At 43.6% G+C, this 14,783-nt stretch overlaps 1 protein-coding gene across 5 annotated transcripts in view; it reads right to left on the minus strand.

Annotated features, from left to right (window-relative positions):
• LOC119170775 (uncharacterized) overlaps window positions 1-14,783 on the minus strand; it is a 117,014-nt gene that overhangs the window by 94,551 nt on the left and 7,680 nt on the right. For 2 of the 5 annotated variants that reach the window (XM_037422031.2, XM_037422030.2), the window contains exon 2: window positions 525-613. The exons of 1 other annotated variant lie outside the window; for it this stretch is intronic. In XM_037422031.2, coding sequence (XP_037277928.2) covers window positions 525-613 — 89 coding nt within the window. Of the gene's footprint in view, window positions 1-524; window positions 614-10,415; window positions 10,562-14,783 lie in introns of those variants that run through there. 2 more of the 5 variants (XM_075886692.1, XM_075886693.1) reach the window with 2 other exon arrangements.

A 14,783-nucleotide genomic window follows, 5' to 3' on the forward strand; every position in this document is an offset into this window, starting at 1 on the left:
AAGACGCAAATAATGTCGTCGGTGGCGAGAATATATCATAGACGATAGTCTTTCTTGGGGACCATCGACGCAGAAAGCCGATCCATTCTATGAGAATTCCGAAATTCAAAGATTTTTTTTAAAAAGTTTTACAAACTTTTTGAACTCTAGATTCGGCACTGCTCTAGTGAAATTTCGAGAGGCTCAAGAATATATAAACTTTATTTTCCTAGGTTCAGTAGAACCAAAGATATAAAAGTTTTTTCAATCCATTGTATTTGGCCCATAAAAACCACGTGGTCCGGTAGTAAACCAAATCCAACTCAATCATTAAACCAAATGAACATCCATTAAAATACAACAAATTATTGCATTCTATATCATAAAATTGTTATAATAAGGAAAAGTCATTGAGTATTTCGCAATATTTACGCTCAAAAGAGGTTTTGGAAAACCAACCACCAGAGAAGCCGTCATTAAGGGCAACCTTCAGTGACTACGATTCGAACATGGCAAAATTTTCGCAATAAAAAGCAGCTCCGCACCTGAAAACCAGCCTGGATCCTCCCTCGGATATTCCGAGCCTTGAGAGTGAGTTCTGAACCTGGAGTCCGCGAAGGGAAACCTTGTATCACTGAAAACAAACTGTAGTCACCACGTGTTTTTCTTACTATGGGGGCTGCCACCTTGAGTGGGGAATCCTAGACCCCCCCTGGAGGTTAGAAAATCTTTTGAGTAGGCTAACCGCATCAATAAAAAAACTACTAATTAATCGCACAGAGCCAAGTTTTAAAGCTCCAAGGCACAATTAGCAGGATTTAAGGCGCAAACAATAAAATAAAATAAGCCCTTTTTCGGCTATTCCCCGCATGGGAGCCGCCATCTTGTGTTGGGCATAGCACCCTAAGAACAGGGAATTATATCTCGGCTTCCCCATCTTTCAGGAATATAAGAAATGTGTTGAACGATCCGTAAAAACTTATAGGCAGTCTCAGAAATACCCAGATTATCTAATTCTATCGAGGAAAAAAAGGAAAAGCGGTTTTTATTGGAAGCAAGTACAGTGTTGCCAAGCGATTAGTCTTTCCTGGGTTAAATTTGGCGTTGTCCAAAATTTCACAAAACAAGATAAAACAAGACGCACATTATTGAATTCTCGTTCTTGCGGGACACACACGGAAGCAATCATTTAGAGTTGGATTTTCGTAGTTGCGTCTGAATAGCGTAATAAAGGGAAAGAACAAGAAAAATACAGTAACAAAAAAAGAAATGCTGAGAAGAAGCCCAGGAAAAAAAACGAAGACAAATAGCAAGCATTCAGTCGGAAAAAGAGGCCAGGAGGCCGGTACAAAAAAGAGGGCCAGACACTTACCTTGGTAGAAGATCAGGGCCGGAAAAACTTTAACACACCCGACTCAGACTATGAAGACGATTTGTGGTCGTCAGACGAAGACACTACAGAAACTTGGGGAAAACTTACAAATGATACAGAACCCAACGAGAAAACCCAGACAAACAAGAAAGATGAAAGGAGAGTCACAGATTCTATAGGTGAAACTAGGGCATCACAGTCCCAGCGGGATTCGATGCAGGAGAGGACAGACTATAAAGGACACAAAAAAGACAAAAAAGGCGGAGGAATAGAACAAGAACCCACAAGGAAGAGTTCATTGGCAAAACAAATGATAAAAAACTGACAAAAATTTACAAATCGTTGATGAGGACCCTTTTAGCATTGGGCGCTGGAGAGCAAGGAAAACACCAGCAATTGAACAGCATCCCTACAGACTTCTCTAGGTTAAAAAACCTGGCCTTGGAAGCTACTCATGAGGTAGCAAGATTAGAAGGGAACCAAGAAAAGAAGCAGAGCACAAGCGCAACGGGCCCATCATATGCAGAGGTCCTCACAGGAAAGTGCAGTAAAGCAAGGGAGGGTAACCAAACCCCCGATGCTCTCCAGAGCGAGAATAGGGAGAGAAAAAATCAAGTAACTAAAGTTGCTCTCTTAGTATTATCGGATACTCCAAATTTGGGTGAAGTACAGACTGTACTAAAGAAATGGGTCGACCCGCAGGAGATCGGGTTAACCGACCCAGAGATCCGTGTTAGGAAGCAAGGAGTGGTCGTAACTACCGCCTCAAAAGAAGGACTAAAAAACCTAGAGAAGTTTATTGGACACGACCCCGAACTACGAACCAAAGTGAAGACCCAGAGACCAAGATTTAAAAGACCAGAATTGAAGATCATTGAGGTAGACAAAGAACACACATCTCAATAAATAATACATAAGCTCATTTCCCAGAACGGATTAACCTTCAGAGAAGAAGACTTAAAAATGGTAACCTCATTGAAGGGAAAAGTTGGTAAAACGATGATCTTAAGTTTGGAAAAGGAAGCTTGGGAACAACTACAACACAAGCAGTGGGTAAACATAGGGTGGAACAGATGTCGGATGTTCGACAATACGTTTTTACCTAGGTGCACTTACTGCACAAAATACGGACACACCCAGAAATGGTGTCAGGCTAGAACACCCCGATGTACCGAATGTAACGGCAGCCACCATTAAGAAATGTGCACGTCATTAAGAAATGTGCACGTCATTAAGAAATGTGCAAGTGTAATGCTTGCCAACAGGAAGAATTCGAACCCGAGAAGATAAAAGACTCCATGATGTCAAAGAACTGCCCTGCGTACCAGGTCAGAAGGGAGCGAGAACTCTATAGAATTGTTCACCAATTAGAATTAGATTTAACAGAAGACTAAGCAGCCAGGGTCGTTTCCTCATTCTAACTCAGTTTATTAGGTCACTTTTCTCTCTGTTCAAAAAAAAAATGGCCTGCAGCACAAAATCAAAGTCATTGGAAAACTTGGAAATTATACAGATAAATTTAGCAAGATCTTTTAAAGCCAACCTAAATTTAAGGAATTCTCAACAGCAAAAAACCATCATATTTCGTTAATTCAAGAACTATACCGTCTGAAAGGAAAAATTATCCCGTTTCCGATAAAAGACAAAATCATAGCACATAACTACAATCCAAAAGTCGCTCTAATTTCCCATTCAAAGTTAAGTAATATATATGTCTAATACAGATAGAACAAGATGTGGTCGCAGGCTTATTAAATTTCAAGAACAAACAACTTCTCGCAATCATTTGCTATGCTCCACCCAAAAGTGATGTAGAGAAATTATTAATTAAAATAGATAATATTCAAAAAGCACATATAGAGAATGTATTATTAGCAGGAGATTTTAATGCGAAAAGCCATAGCCTGGGAGGGGACAAATTAGATGATATGGAGGAATTAGTAAAAGAGTTTATAATAAAAAATAACTTAACTATTTTAAACAATAAGGAAAGTGAACCTACGTTTGAAAACTCAAGGGGCAAAAGTTTGATTGCCTTCTCCATCAGTTCAGACACCCTGAGAGTGGTGAAGACACCCTGACAGTTCAGACACCTGGGCAGTGGTGAAGAAATTGTAGGGAAAGGGGAAAAAAGGGGGGGGATCAACACAGGAGAAGAATCTAGGAGGACTCCAAGGAAGGACATCAAGCGAAGACTACAAAGGGTACAAGAAGCCTACATAACAAGAAGACAACAGAAGAATAATTGTTAGCCAAGACCAAAGAAGACAAAAATAGTATGTGCATTAGTTTGCACAAGGGGACAAAAGAAGAATTATTGTATGTCAAGATGAAGATCACACATAGAATGTAAATTTGTTTATGGTAAATACAAAATATATTCCCTGGTTTCCTGGTCCGCTCCCTTGGCTAACGTTCCCCTGGTGGTAGTCATCCCTTTCTTTTATTCTGTTCTTTATTATATATATGTATATATATATATATATATATATATATATATATATATATATATATATATATATATATATATATATATCTCATCCCCTGATGAAGAGAGGCCCCTCCCGAAACTGTTGGGAAATAAATATATTTATCCTTGTTGAGAACGCTCCCGTTGTGCCATATCCTATATATATATATATATATATATATATATATATATATATATATATATATATATATATTCAATTTGGCAGCCTGCGATACACCGGTGCTGCAGGCAGGGCTTAATACTTTATGTTCTCTTAGGCAAATTTAAAGTCCCCAACATCATTCGCTGTCTGTCTGTCTGTCTGCCTGTCTGTCTGTCTGTCTGTCTGTACCTTTGTCTGTTTGTTCGCTCTTAACGGTATCCTACGCGGCACCTAAGTGGCCAAACGATACTCCATACGGCCGACCCCATCCACAGCGCCCGCCAGTATTGCTCAAGGTTCAGCGTTTATACTTGTGCGGTTGTCAATTAAAAACGCCGTTACTGTGCGTATCTGAGGAACCATAACAACACGTCAATAAGATGTATGTGTATTTTTTTACTAAAAAAGGCATACATAAGTAGTTTTGATGACCGCAGCGTTTATCACGCTGCGCTGACTATGCAACGCTTGCGTGAAAAGGCAGGTGTTTCCGACGCTTTGCCAAGACGACAACGTGGTGGCACTTACCCGTCGCCTTGCGTTCTGCACCTTATCACCTCAGAGACGGGCGCGCATGCCACGTGCTCTGTTTTCCAGGATAACTGCCAGATAGCACTCCTGTCTCACGTGTGGCGTGACTTGATGCGCTCGTTCACCTCCACTGCGCGTTCGAGGTACTCTAACGCAGTGCCTCCAGAATACCATTCACCGATTTTCTTGCGCAGAACATCAAATGAACGCTTTGTTCACTCTCTCTAGACGCAAGACTATCGTCTTTCGGCGACATTAGCAGTATACCGTGCAGATACGGGGCCAATTTTTTATTGGTTTCTCGTTATTCCTTGCCACAGGGTCCCTGCAGCCAAAAAAAACCTGCGGACCTCTGGTCCCCGGTTCGCATTATTGAGGGGAGGGGGCATTTGTGGGAATCGCGGCCACCAGCTATCACAACATAGAGCCCCCTGTTACACGATAGTGGTGCTCTCTTCAAAAGGGCGAGCCCAGCCTGCATGCTGCCCGTAGGAGAGATACCTTGGCTGCCATGAAGGACGGACACTACAGTGTACTGTACGGAGATTGTCACCCGCGCTGGTCGACTGCTGCTGCCGGGAATGTTGGACGCTGCTTAGCTGTCTCACCCCTGAGCCGATCCTACCGTATACCGGTTTCAGTAAACTAAATGTTATTTCTTTGTTTTGATGTGAAGCCTCCGTCGTCCTAGCTTAACCTACGGACGGGACGCAGCAAGGCCAATACCTACAATGTATAGGCGCTCAGCTGAAGTGAACGAGTTAAAGAAAAAAGAAGTTTTATTGCCTACGTTGCGGCCAGGGACCAGCCTTAATATACCAAATATGTTACGTGACGTGCTTGGATGACGAAGGTATATGACTAGTAAAAGCTTGATACTAATAATATGCGTGTCATGTAGGAACATGACTGCATGCCACGCTCATGATGCGCTCGCGGTCATTTCGCTGTCTTCAAATACGCCAAACTTGGTATTACGTGACGTGAATGAATGGCGAAGATACGTGACTGATGCTAACATGATACATGAAAAGCGTTTCCTGTAAGAACATGGCTACATGCCATGCTCATGATACGCTCTCAGCCGTTTGCGCTGGCTTCATATGTACCAAATTTGGAAGTAGGTGAGGCGGGTGGACCACAAAGGTAAATGACACGCCCACACTTGGTAATCATGACATACGTGTCATGTAAAATCATTAGGCCTGCACGGAAGCCACAGCATAGTGACAATGAAAGCTACAAAAGCGCCCTTTCAGAGCTTTTTCTAAACGCGAATCGGGTAACTCCTGCAAGCACACTGGCTGGGTACCCACTACGGCATTAATAATAAAAACTTTAGGGTAGCAGGCCGGCATTCGTTGTGCTACTCTTCATCACTCTTCTGAGAAGCATGGTATCCGCTAAACTATTGCAAGAAATTTTGTGCCAATCGTCCATGCAGTGGCCGACGACGATGAGGAATTATGGCTGTATACGTGGTATGTATCACAGTTATTAGGGAAACAAGAACACGTTTTTGTAATGGGTGAGCATTAGATGGCCCGCTCGTTATGTTGATCGCATTGTGCGACAACTGGTTGTTCTTTCGCTGGTTTAAAACGCTTTATAAGTCGTATTAACGCGATTGCTTTCCCGGCATCAAACCTGCCTAGGCCAAGTTTGCCAACAAGTCCCAAGCACTGGCATAGCTGAGTGATAGAATGCTGGGCTGGCACCCAGCTAACTCAGTTTCAAGCTCTACTATTTCATTGGTGTAAGGTTTGTCGCTAATTTTGCGTGATGTGGCCTCGGACACCAGCGGCGGCGGAAGCGCCGGCGCAAAACTATGGCGCTGCGCGAGATCGGAGTTGTGATCTCGTAACAGCTTTCGCCGTGAAACATGATTACATGCTATACTCATGGTGTACAGACCGCCATTTTACTAGCTTCACATATACCAAATTTGACGTTACGTGATGTGAGTGGATGACGAAGATATATGACTGGGGCAAACATTATATTCATGATATGCGTGTCATGTAAGAACATGGCTATATACCACGATCACAATGCGTTCACAGCCGTTTCAGTAGCTTCACGGACAACAAATTTGGTATTATGTGACGTGAGTGGACGACGAGCTCATATGCGATGCGCTAACATGAAAATCATGACACGGAAGTGATGTACGGCATAATTTACGTCCGCTTCTTAACGTTGTGCTGATTTAAATGTAACAATTCAACCTTGCTCATTCGGGATGCGCATATCATTGATTTATACTGTACGTGGGATTTATCAATTTTCTTTAAAGTTACCAGCCAAATAGATTTTTCTTTGGTGGCAGAAGGAGCTTTGAAAGAATACACAGATCATCGCTGCTTTTGCAGTGTTCATACCTATAGCCAGTTTCCCGCTGGCCGTAGGTCGTTCATTCTCGGGTTTTCCTCTTGAGCGAGCCAGCAGCCATAGGAAGCAGCTTAATAAGCCCACGCAAGACGAGTGTCGTATTCGCTAAGATCTCAGAAGCCATACTTCACGTTTTCACAGAATGCCATGCCATGGCGTTGCAAACAAATACGCTCGCTGTCAAATTTCTTTTTTACGTCACATGTTAGAACTCTTTGTAGAAATGCGTAACAATTGAAGGTTGACTTAAAAAACAAAGGCAAACAAATACAGCTGTACAAGTAACGCTAAGCATAAAACACGTGGTTGATCTCTCTTTTTAGAATAGGAATCATTATAACACGAATATAGAATGTGAACTCGAAGAGGTAGTGAGCATTCATTGTGCGCTGTTTCGCCACATGGACGAAGGAATGAATGCTACAGTAACAAAAAGCCATGTCATGCGAAAAACGGCAAGTATCTCGAAACTTGCAGTGCGAACTTTAACCAGAAAGCAGCACGTACTAAATGTGCATAATGATGCCATAGAGAGAACGAGCGCGGACAAACAACTCTTACCGCTCGACACTCAAAGCACACTGCTCAAACAGAAAGACGCACAAAAAGAAGGCACAAGCATACACAGGACGAGCGCGAACAACAGTCGCAATTCTTACTTTTTCGTGGGTGAGCAGTGTGCTCTTTTTGTAAACGCGGCTGTGGCAGCCATAGAGTTTGCTGATATACCCTAGAGGAAACTCTGGCGTAAGTGTATATGGGAGCTGCAACGCACGGCACTTAAGCGAGCATGGGAATGATGGGTAGTCACGGAGGAAGGAAAGGTAAGAAGAGGGCATGCTCAGCCGGCACAGGGCGTAAAAGATGTGGTGGAAATTACGATTGATGATTGATATGTGGGGTTTAACGTCCCAAAACCACCATATGATTATGAGAGACGCCGTAGTGAAGGGCTCCGGAAATTTCGACCACCTGGGGTTCTTTAACGTGCACCCAAATCTGAGCACACGGGCCTACAACACTTCTGCCTCCATCGGAAATGCAGCCGCCGCAGCCGGGATTCAAACCCGCGACCTGCGGGTCAGTAGCCGAGTACCTTAGCCACTAGACCACCGCGGCGGGGCATGTGGTGGAAATTACGTCAAGCACGGCCATATTCACTGGACACAATGGCGGCGTTTTGTTATTTATCTATTTATTTATTTCTTTATTTTACTCTCAGGGTACATAGTATCTTTCAGAAGGGAAAGGCATGCACAACGCGAAAAAACCAGGATTACAAAGCAAATAACATAAAAATATTGTCACTAATTAAGGTACAAAGATGAATTCTCCTAACAACTCACATCATAATAAAGCAAATGATAACACTAATTTTATTTTTCTTACGTGGTGAAGGCACTAAGCAATACAAATAAACTGTTCAACAAACATACAGGGGGTAATTATGTAATAATTGTTAAGGACATTCTTAAATTGAATGGATTCATTGATGCTTCTTATTGATGCAGGTAGGGAATTCCATTCATTACACGTTCTTGGGAGATATGATTGGGCATATGTTACTGTGTTGCAAAGGGGGAGTGTGACTTTTTGTTGGTGATTACAAAGAGAAATGAAGGGAGCAGCTTGGATTAAACGGCAACGGAGTTTCGGATTATGATAACATATTTTATGAAACAGGCAAACGCGAGTGCGCATTCGGCGGGTAACTAGTAGGATGAGGTTTAGAGATGCCTTCATTTGAGTGACACTAGCTGAACGATGTTACTTAGCCAAACTGAAACGAGCTGCACAATTTTGAATGGATTCCAACATGTGTGATAATGTTACCTGACCAGAGTCCCAAACAGATGAAGCGTATTCCATTTGAGGACGGACGTATGTAGTATATAGCAATAACTTTAGTGACGATGGAGCAAGAAAAAAGTTTCTTCGAAGGCAACCCAGTGTTTTATTAGTTTTCGACGCTATATGTTCTGTATGTAACTTCCAGGACAAAGTGTTAGTTATGTGGACGCCAAGGTACCGATAAGATGTTACAGTTTCAAGGGGGTGACTGTGAAGAAAGTAAGTTGGACAAGTTGTACTCGACCGAGGAATCCTCATAGACTTGCATTTTTAAATGTTTAGTTCCATTTTCCAAATATGACACCAATAAAGTATGTTATTGAGATCAGCCTGCTTAGAATGAATATCATTGTCCTCACATAATTTACGGTAAATCACACAGTCTTCAGCGAACAATCAAATTCTGGAAATTACTGTAGAAGGTAAGTCAATTATATAGATTAGGAATAGCAAGGGGCCAAGTACTGATCCTTGGGAAACCCAGAATCAACCGGTGCAGTGGAAGAATTAACATCGTTAGTGCTGACGAATTGATCACGACAAGAAAGGAATGCATGAATTTTGTTAAAAACTGCAAGGTCAATTTTTAGAACACTCAGTTTATATAAGAGCAGGGAATTATTAACTTTATCAAACGCTGTAGCAAAGTCAAGGAATATGCAGTAAGTTAAAAAACATATACAGTCAGTTAAAGTTAAAGTCCAAAGATAAATGCAAATCATTAGTAAAAAAATTACTTGAGTATCACAAGAAAAAATCTTTCGAAGGCCATGCTGAGTTGGAGAGAAGAAGCTATTATCCTCTAAAAAATTAACAAGATGAGAAAACATTAAATGTTCCTTTATTTTGCATGGTACATATGTGAGAGATATAGGACGATAGTTAGATGGACTATGTTGATCACCGCCTTTATGTACTGGAATAATCACAGCAGTTCTCCAGTCTTCAGGTAGTACGCCATAATGATACGATTGTAAAAATATGCATTTCAGGATGATGAAACTGTATTCTTTGGTTTTGTTTAAAAATTTACTATTATTTCTATCAATGCCGTGAGAAGACGTAAGTTTCAGGTTGTCGGTAATCGTGACGATGCCATGTCAAACGTGATGGGATCTATCACAAAATGATTGTACGACTGAAGCTCAGGACGTTGGGTATAATTAGATGAAGAAACGACTTAATGAATGTATCGTTTAGCACAGTAGAATAAAGATGGTCGGGGACAAGATCGCCGGTGGGTGTAAGCAATGATACTTTACTGGTGCTAAGTGGTTTCATTATACTCCAGAAACGTTTAGGATTAGTCTTCAGGATGTTCGGCAGGGTTACATTTAAGAACGTGGATTTAGTAGCTTTTAGCGCTCGCGAATTTGCTAAAGAGGCTGTCTTGTACTTTGTCCAGTTAGCCTGTTTATGTGAATACTTAGCGATTTTAAAAAGTCTTTTTTTTCTGTTAGAAAGTCTGTTTAGGTATCTGTTATACCATGGAGCTTGCTTATTGGAGTACGCATGGCGAAGAGGGATATGGAGATGAATTAGTTCAGACACTTTATTAGGGAACAAACACCAATTTATTTCTACTGAGCGCCCAAAATAACCTGGAAAGAAAATGTCTAAAAAGGAGCTCAGGTCATTATTAATGGCTAGATAGTTACCATTCTTGTAGTCTCCGATGTTCTTGGACTGATTTACTGATGGTGCATGCGACAAATCGAACGTGAAATGCAAATTACTATGGTCGCTCTGGCCAGGCTTGTGCAATGCAGGTGACGTGACAGTCTCTGATGACGTTAGTAGTAGGTCTATAAGGGAAGAAGAAGTTTGAGTGACACGTGTGGGTGAGGTGACGATTTTTGTTAAACCAAAATCCATGCAAGTTGTGATAAACTGGTTGGCCTCAGTTGTCGGTGGGTTAGTAAGTGGGCATGCGTGCAACCAATCAATATTCGAGTAGTTGAAGTCCCCCATTAGTATGAGTTGTGCTTTGGGATAACGAACCGTGACTTGATTCAAGCAGTCGTGCAAGCTATCACAAAATTACGCATCACTTGATGGGGAGTGATAGCAGACCCCAACAATAACTTTCTTGAAATTTACATTCAAGCAGCACCACACAGACTCAATGTTCGAAATAATTGGTATGAAGTAGCAATCAAAACGCTCGTCCACGGCCAACAAAACTCCACCCTCCACTCTGTCAGAGCGGTCCCTGCGGTAGACTATATACCATTTTTACAATGAAACAATTCGGTGTTAGATATCTTGCTGCTAAGCCATGTTTCAGTTAGTGCGATGAGGTCGGCTTTCATATCATTGATTACTGTACATAACTCATCCTTTTTGCCGCAGATACTACGAATGTTAGTATATAAAATAGAAAATTCTAATCTCGAGCGAGTAGCACCGTTTCCCCTCACGTGTCCCTAGCGATTTTTATGCTGAAGAAAGCGACCAGAGCGGAGTGCTCGAGAGGATGTACCATGCGAATTCGATGCAACTTCAGAGATACCGATCTCAACAATGGTGTCATCTATGTCATTGTAGCCAAAGAATTTACCGCCATCATGCAGTTTTTTGTACCCAAGTTTATACGACGTACGCAGGCTTTTGGCATGCCTTCTTAACTTCTTTTGAATTTCGCGCACGGTGGGGCAGAAATCCTCATTGAGATTTGATTGATTTGTGGGGTTTAACGTCCCGAAACCACCATATGATTATGAGAGACGCCGTAGTGAAGGGCTCCGGAAATTTTGACCACCTGGGGTTCTTTAACGTGCACCCAAATCTGAGCACACAGGCCTACAACATTTCCGTGTCCATCGGAAATGCAGCCACCGCCGCCGGCATTTGAACCCGCGACTTGCGGATCAGCAGTCGATACCTTAGCCACTAGACCACCGCGGCCGGGCTATCCTCACTTAGAGCAAAGCTACTATTTTTAAGCAAGGAACACTTAGCAAGAACCGTTACTTTATCCTTGCATGCAGCAAATTTGATAATGATCGGCACTGTTTTCATTTTCATAAACCGAACGAGCCTGTGAGCGCGTATAATGCTATCGCTGTTAAGGCTCAGATTCAGTTTATCATTAATGACGCTCAAAACTTTAGCTTCAGATTCAGTATACGCCACGTTTTCAACATCTGTTATGCCATGAAAAACTGCATTATCTCGTCGAGATTGGTCCTCTGCGTCGTCTAGCCAATGACGCAGTGCACAGGCTTCCGACTCAAGTCGACTAAATTTATCATGTAGCTCACTGAAATTGGCCCGACATTGCTGAAGAAGTGTAGTCTGGCCTTCAACAGCTTCTAACCGTGCCTTTATATCATGTATGGTTTGAAAAGTGTTTTTCTGCTGGTCTTTTAGCTCACACACTGTTTCAGCAACTGATTTTTGTACTGTTTCCATTCTGATTGATCGCTCATTTAAATCTTTGACAGTTTTAAGAAATTCCGCAAGAGCAGCCGATGATTCATTAGGACCCGGGTTGCGCTCAACATCCCCATACAAAAGCAGAAGCAGCGAGCACAAAGGTTCAAACAAGACTTCAGGACATGGAAGCACGACTAGAGACGTATAATCAGATTTAAAACAATGGCAAGGTAGTTGGGACAGGTAACTAACCTGCAGAATTAACAACAGAGTAGGCGAGCCTCCCATCGTTATGATGCTTCCATACCCGATGAGCGGCGACTGCGCAGCACTCGGTTTTAAACGGGGCGTAGGTGGGGCTGTTGATGTTCCTGCAGCTGCCACGAGTTGAGGTAGAGCCAGATAAGGCAGGAAACCTTGAAGCTGGTCGTGCGGGCAGGAATGCAGCCACTCTAATCCAGGTGAAGTGGCATCGCTGGGCACTACCGAGGCTGTAGGTTCAGTGGTGAACGCACCGGCTAATGACACTTGCGAACAGTTTCCGCAGCCAGCAGCACCAAAGACGATTTGCAGAATGAACAGTGGAGGTGAGCATCCCATCGTTATGATGCTTCCATGCCCAATGAGCGGCGACTGCGCAGCAATCGGTTTTAAACGAGGCGTAGGTGGGGCTGTCGATGTTCCTGCAGCTGCAACGAGTTGAGGTAGAGCAAGATAATGGAGGAAACCTTGAAGCTGGTCGTGCGGGCAGGAGTTCAGCCACTCTAATTCAGGTGTAGTGGCATCGCTGGACACTTCCGAGGCTGTAGGTCCAGTGGTGAACGCACTGGCTAATGACACTTGCGAACAGTTTCCGTAGTCAGCAGCACCATAGACGAACTGCAGAATGAACAACAGCGTAGGTGAGCCTCCCATCATTGTGATGCTTCCATGCCCATTCACTCGATTGTTGATGTAGTGCGGTGCGGCTCCGTTCAGGCGGTCCAGCGGCAGTGTGCGCGTTTTCATGGCCTTCGCACCTAACCGTGGCGTACTTCAGGTGTTCGACAGCAGCCATTATTTGTGCTGCATTGTTAGCTATGCGATTTTCCTCCGGTGGTGGTTGTAACAAGGTATCTGAACTAGAAACCACGGAACGAGCGCGCATATACGTATTACGAATTTGCAGCGTCCGTCAAAATTATGCTGTAAAGCCATCATAGAAGATAACCACTGTGCTCAAGCATTCGTTCAATTAACGCCTTGCATGTTAGTGACAATTATGTGGTGTTGCTTCTTATGACAACGGACGATGCATTTGTGGTCCACAGGCCCTTAATAAGACTGTAATCTAATCTTTCTTTTCATGTTCCTGTACAGTTACCAAATGTTTCTGCGCTATAAAGTTCCTGTTCTGCTTCGCTTAAGACGCTCTCTCTTCGCAATATTGTCTCACTCTCCGCAATATTGTCTGTAGTGTAGCAAAACTTGTTAAAATATCTACACGCACCTGCACAAGGTAACTAGGTGCACCTCACTAGATGTGTGTCCTTGTGCATTCAAAAGCTGACTAAGCCGTTTGAATCATGTTGACCAAGTGATGTTGACCTTTTCTCCCGCATTTTTGCGGCTAACTTTCCCACTTTTCACCCTAACGCGATCCTGGTGTTGCGGGTTCGCGGCTATGCAGCTATGCGGGCGGTGCGAAGAAGAAGACGACGACGTTTTTGGGCTGTTCGAAATACACAACGGCTGCCATCTTGACTGCTGGAGTACTTTTCTACTCTAAAGTAGTAAATACATTCGCAACATTTTGGTGGTGGCGCTGGGTACGACGCAAGACGGAACTTCGAAGCGGACGTGTTCTCGACTGCCCGACCATGGCAACAGAAACCAATTCTGCCGCTCCTGTTTCAGCCGCGACTCCGGCGCAGCCTGTACAGCCGGTCGTATTGACGCAACCGCGCGACCCTGGCAACTTCTGCGGCACCGACCATGTTGACGTTGACGACTGGATTCCGAAGTTCGAGCGGTTTGCAGCAGTGTACCGGTGGGACCCTACGATGATGCTCGCCAACGTTGGCTTCTATCTCTGCGGAACAGCTGGCGCGTGGTTCGAGGCTCATGAAGCGGACATAACCAGCTGGGATACTTGCAAACAGAAGCTTCGTGACCTGTTTGGTAAGGCCGTCGGACGCCAGCGGGCCGCTTCTAAAGAACTCTCTGGTCGGGCACAAACTACGACCGAATCATATGTCACCTACATCCTTGACGTTCTCGCCCTTTGCCATCGTGCCGACCCCAACATGTCCGAGGAAGACAAAGTAAGCCATTTACTTAAAGGCATTGCAGATGATGCTTTTAACATACTGGTTTCCAAAGACTGTTCCACCATTGATGACATCATCAAAGAGTGCCGCCGATTCGAAGAGCTGAAGAGTCGCCGGGTCGCCAAGAATTTCTTGCGACTTCCGAACACGGCCGCTACGTCATCTTGCGAGGACCTTCAGCCGCCATGCAGTCAACCACATAACAACGAAAGTGTGGTTCGCATCGTTCGTAGAGAAATCGAGGCCGCGTCTCCGTCTTTTCTGACCCGCCCATCTGATGATCGACCAACGATCTCGTTGATCCAACAGGTCGTGAGAGAGGAGCTGGCAAACGTTGGG

This window comes from Rhipicephalus microplus, chromosome 2 (assembly GCF_043290135.1).
Source record: "Rhipicephalus microplus isolate Deutch F79 chromosome 2, USDA_Rmic, whole genome shotgun sequence".
NCBI classification, from domain to species: Eukaryota; Metazoa; Arthropoda; class Arachnida; order Ixodida; family Ixodidae; genus Rhipicephalus; species Rhipicephalus microplus.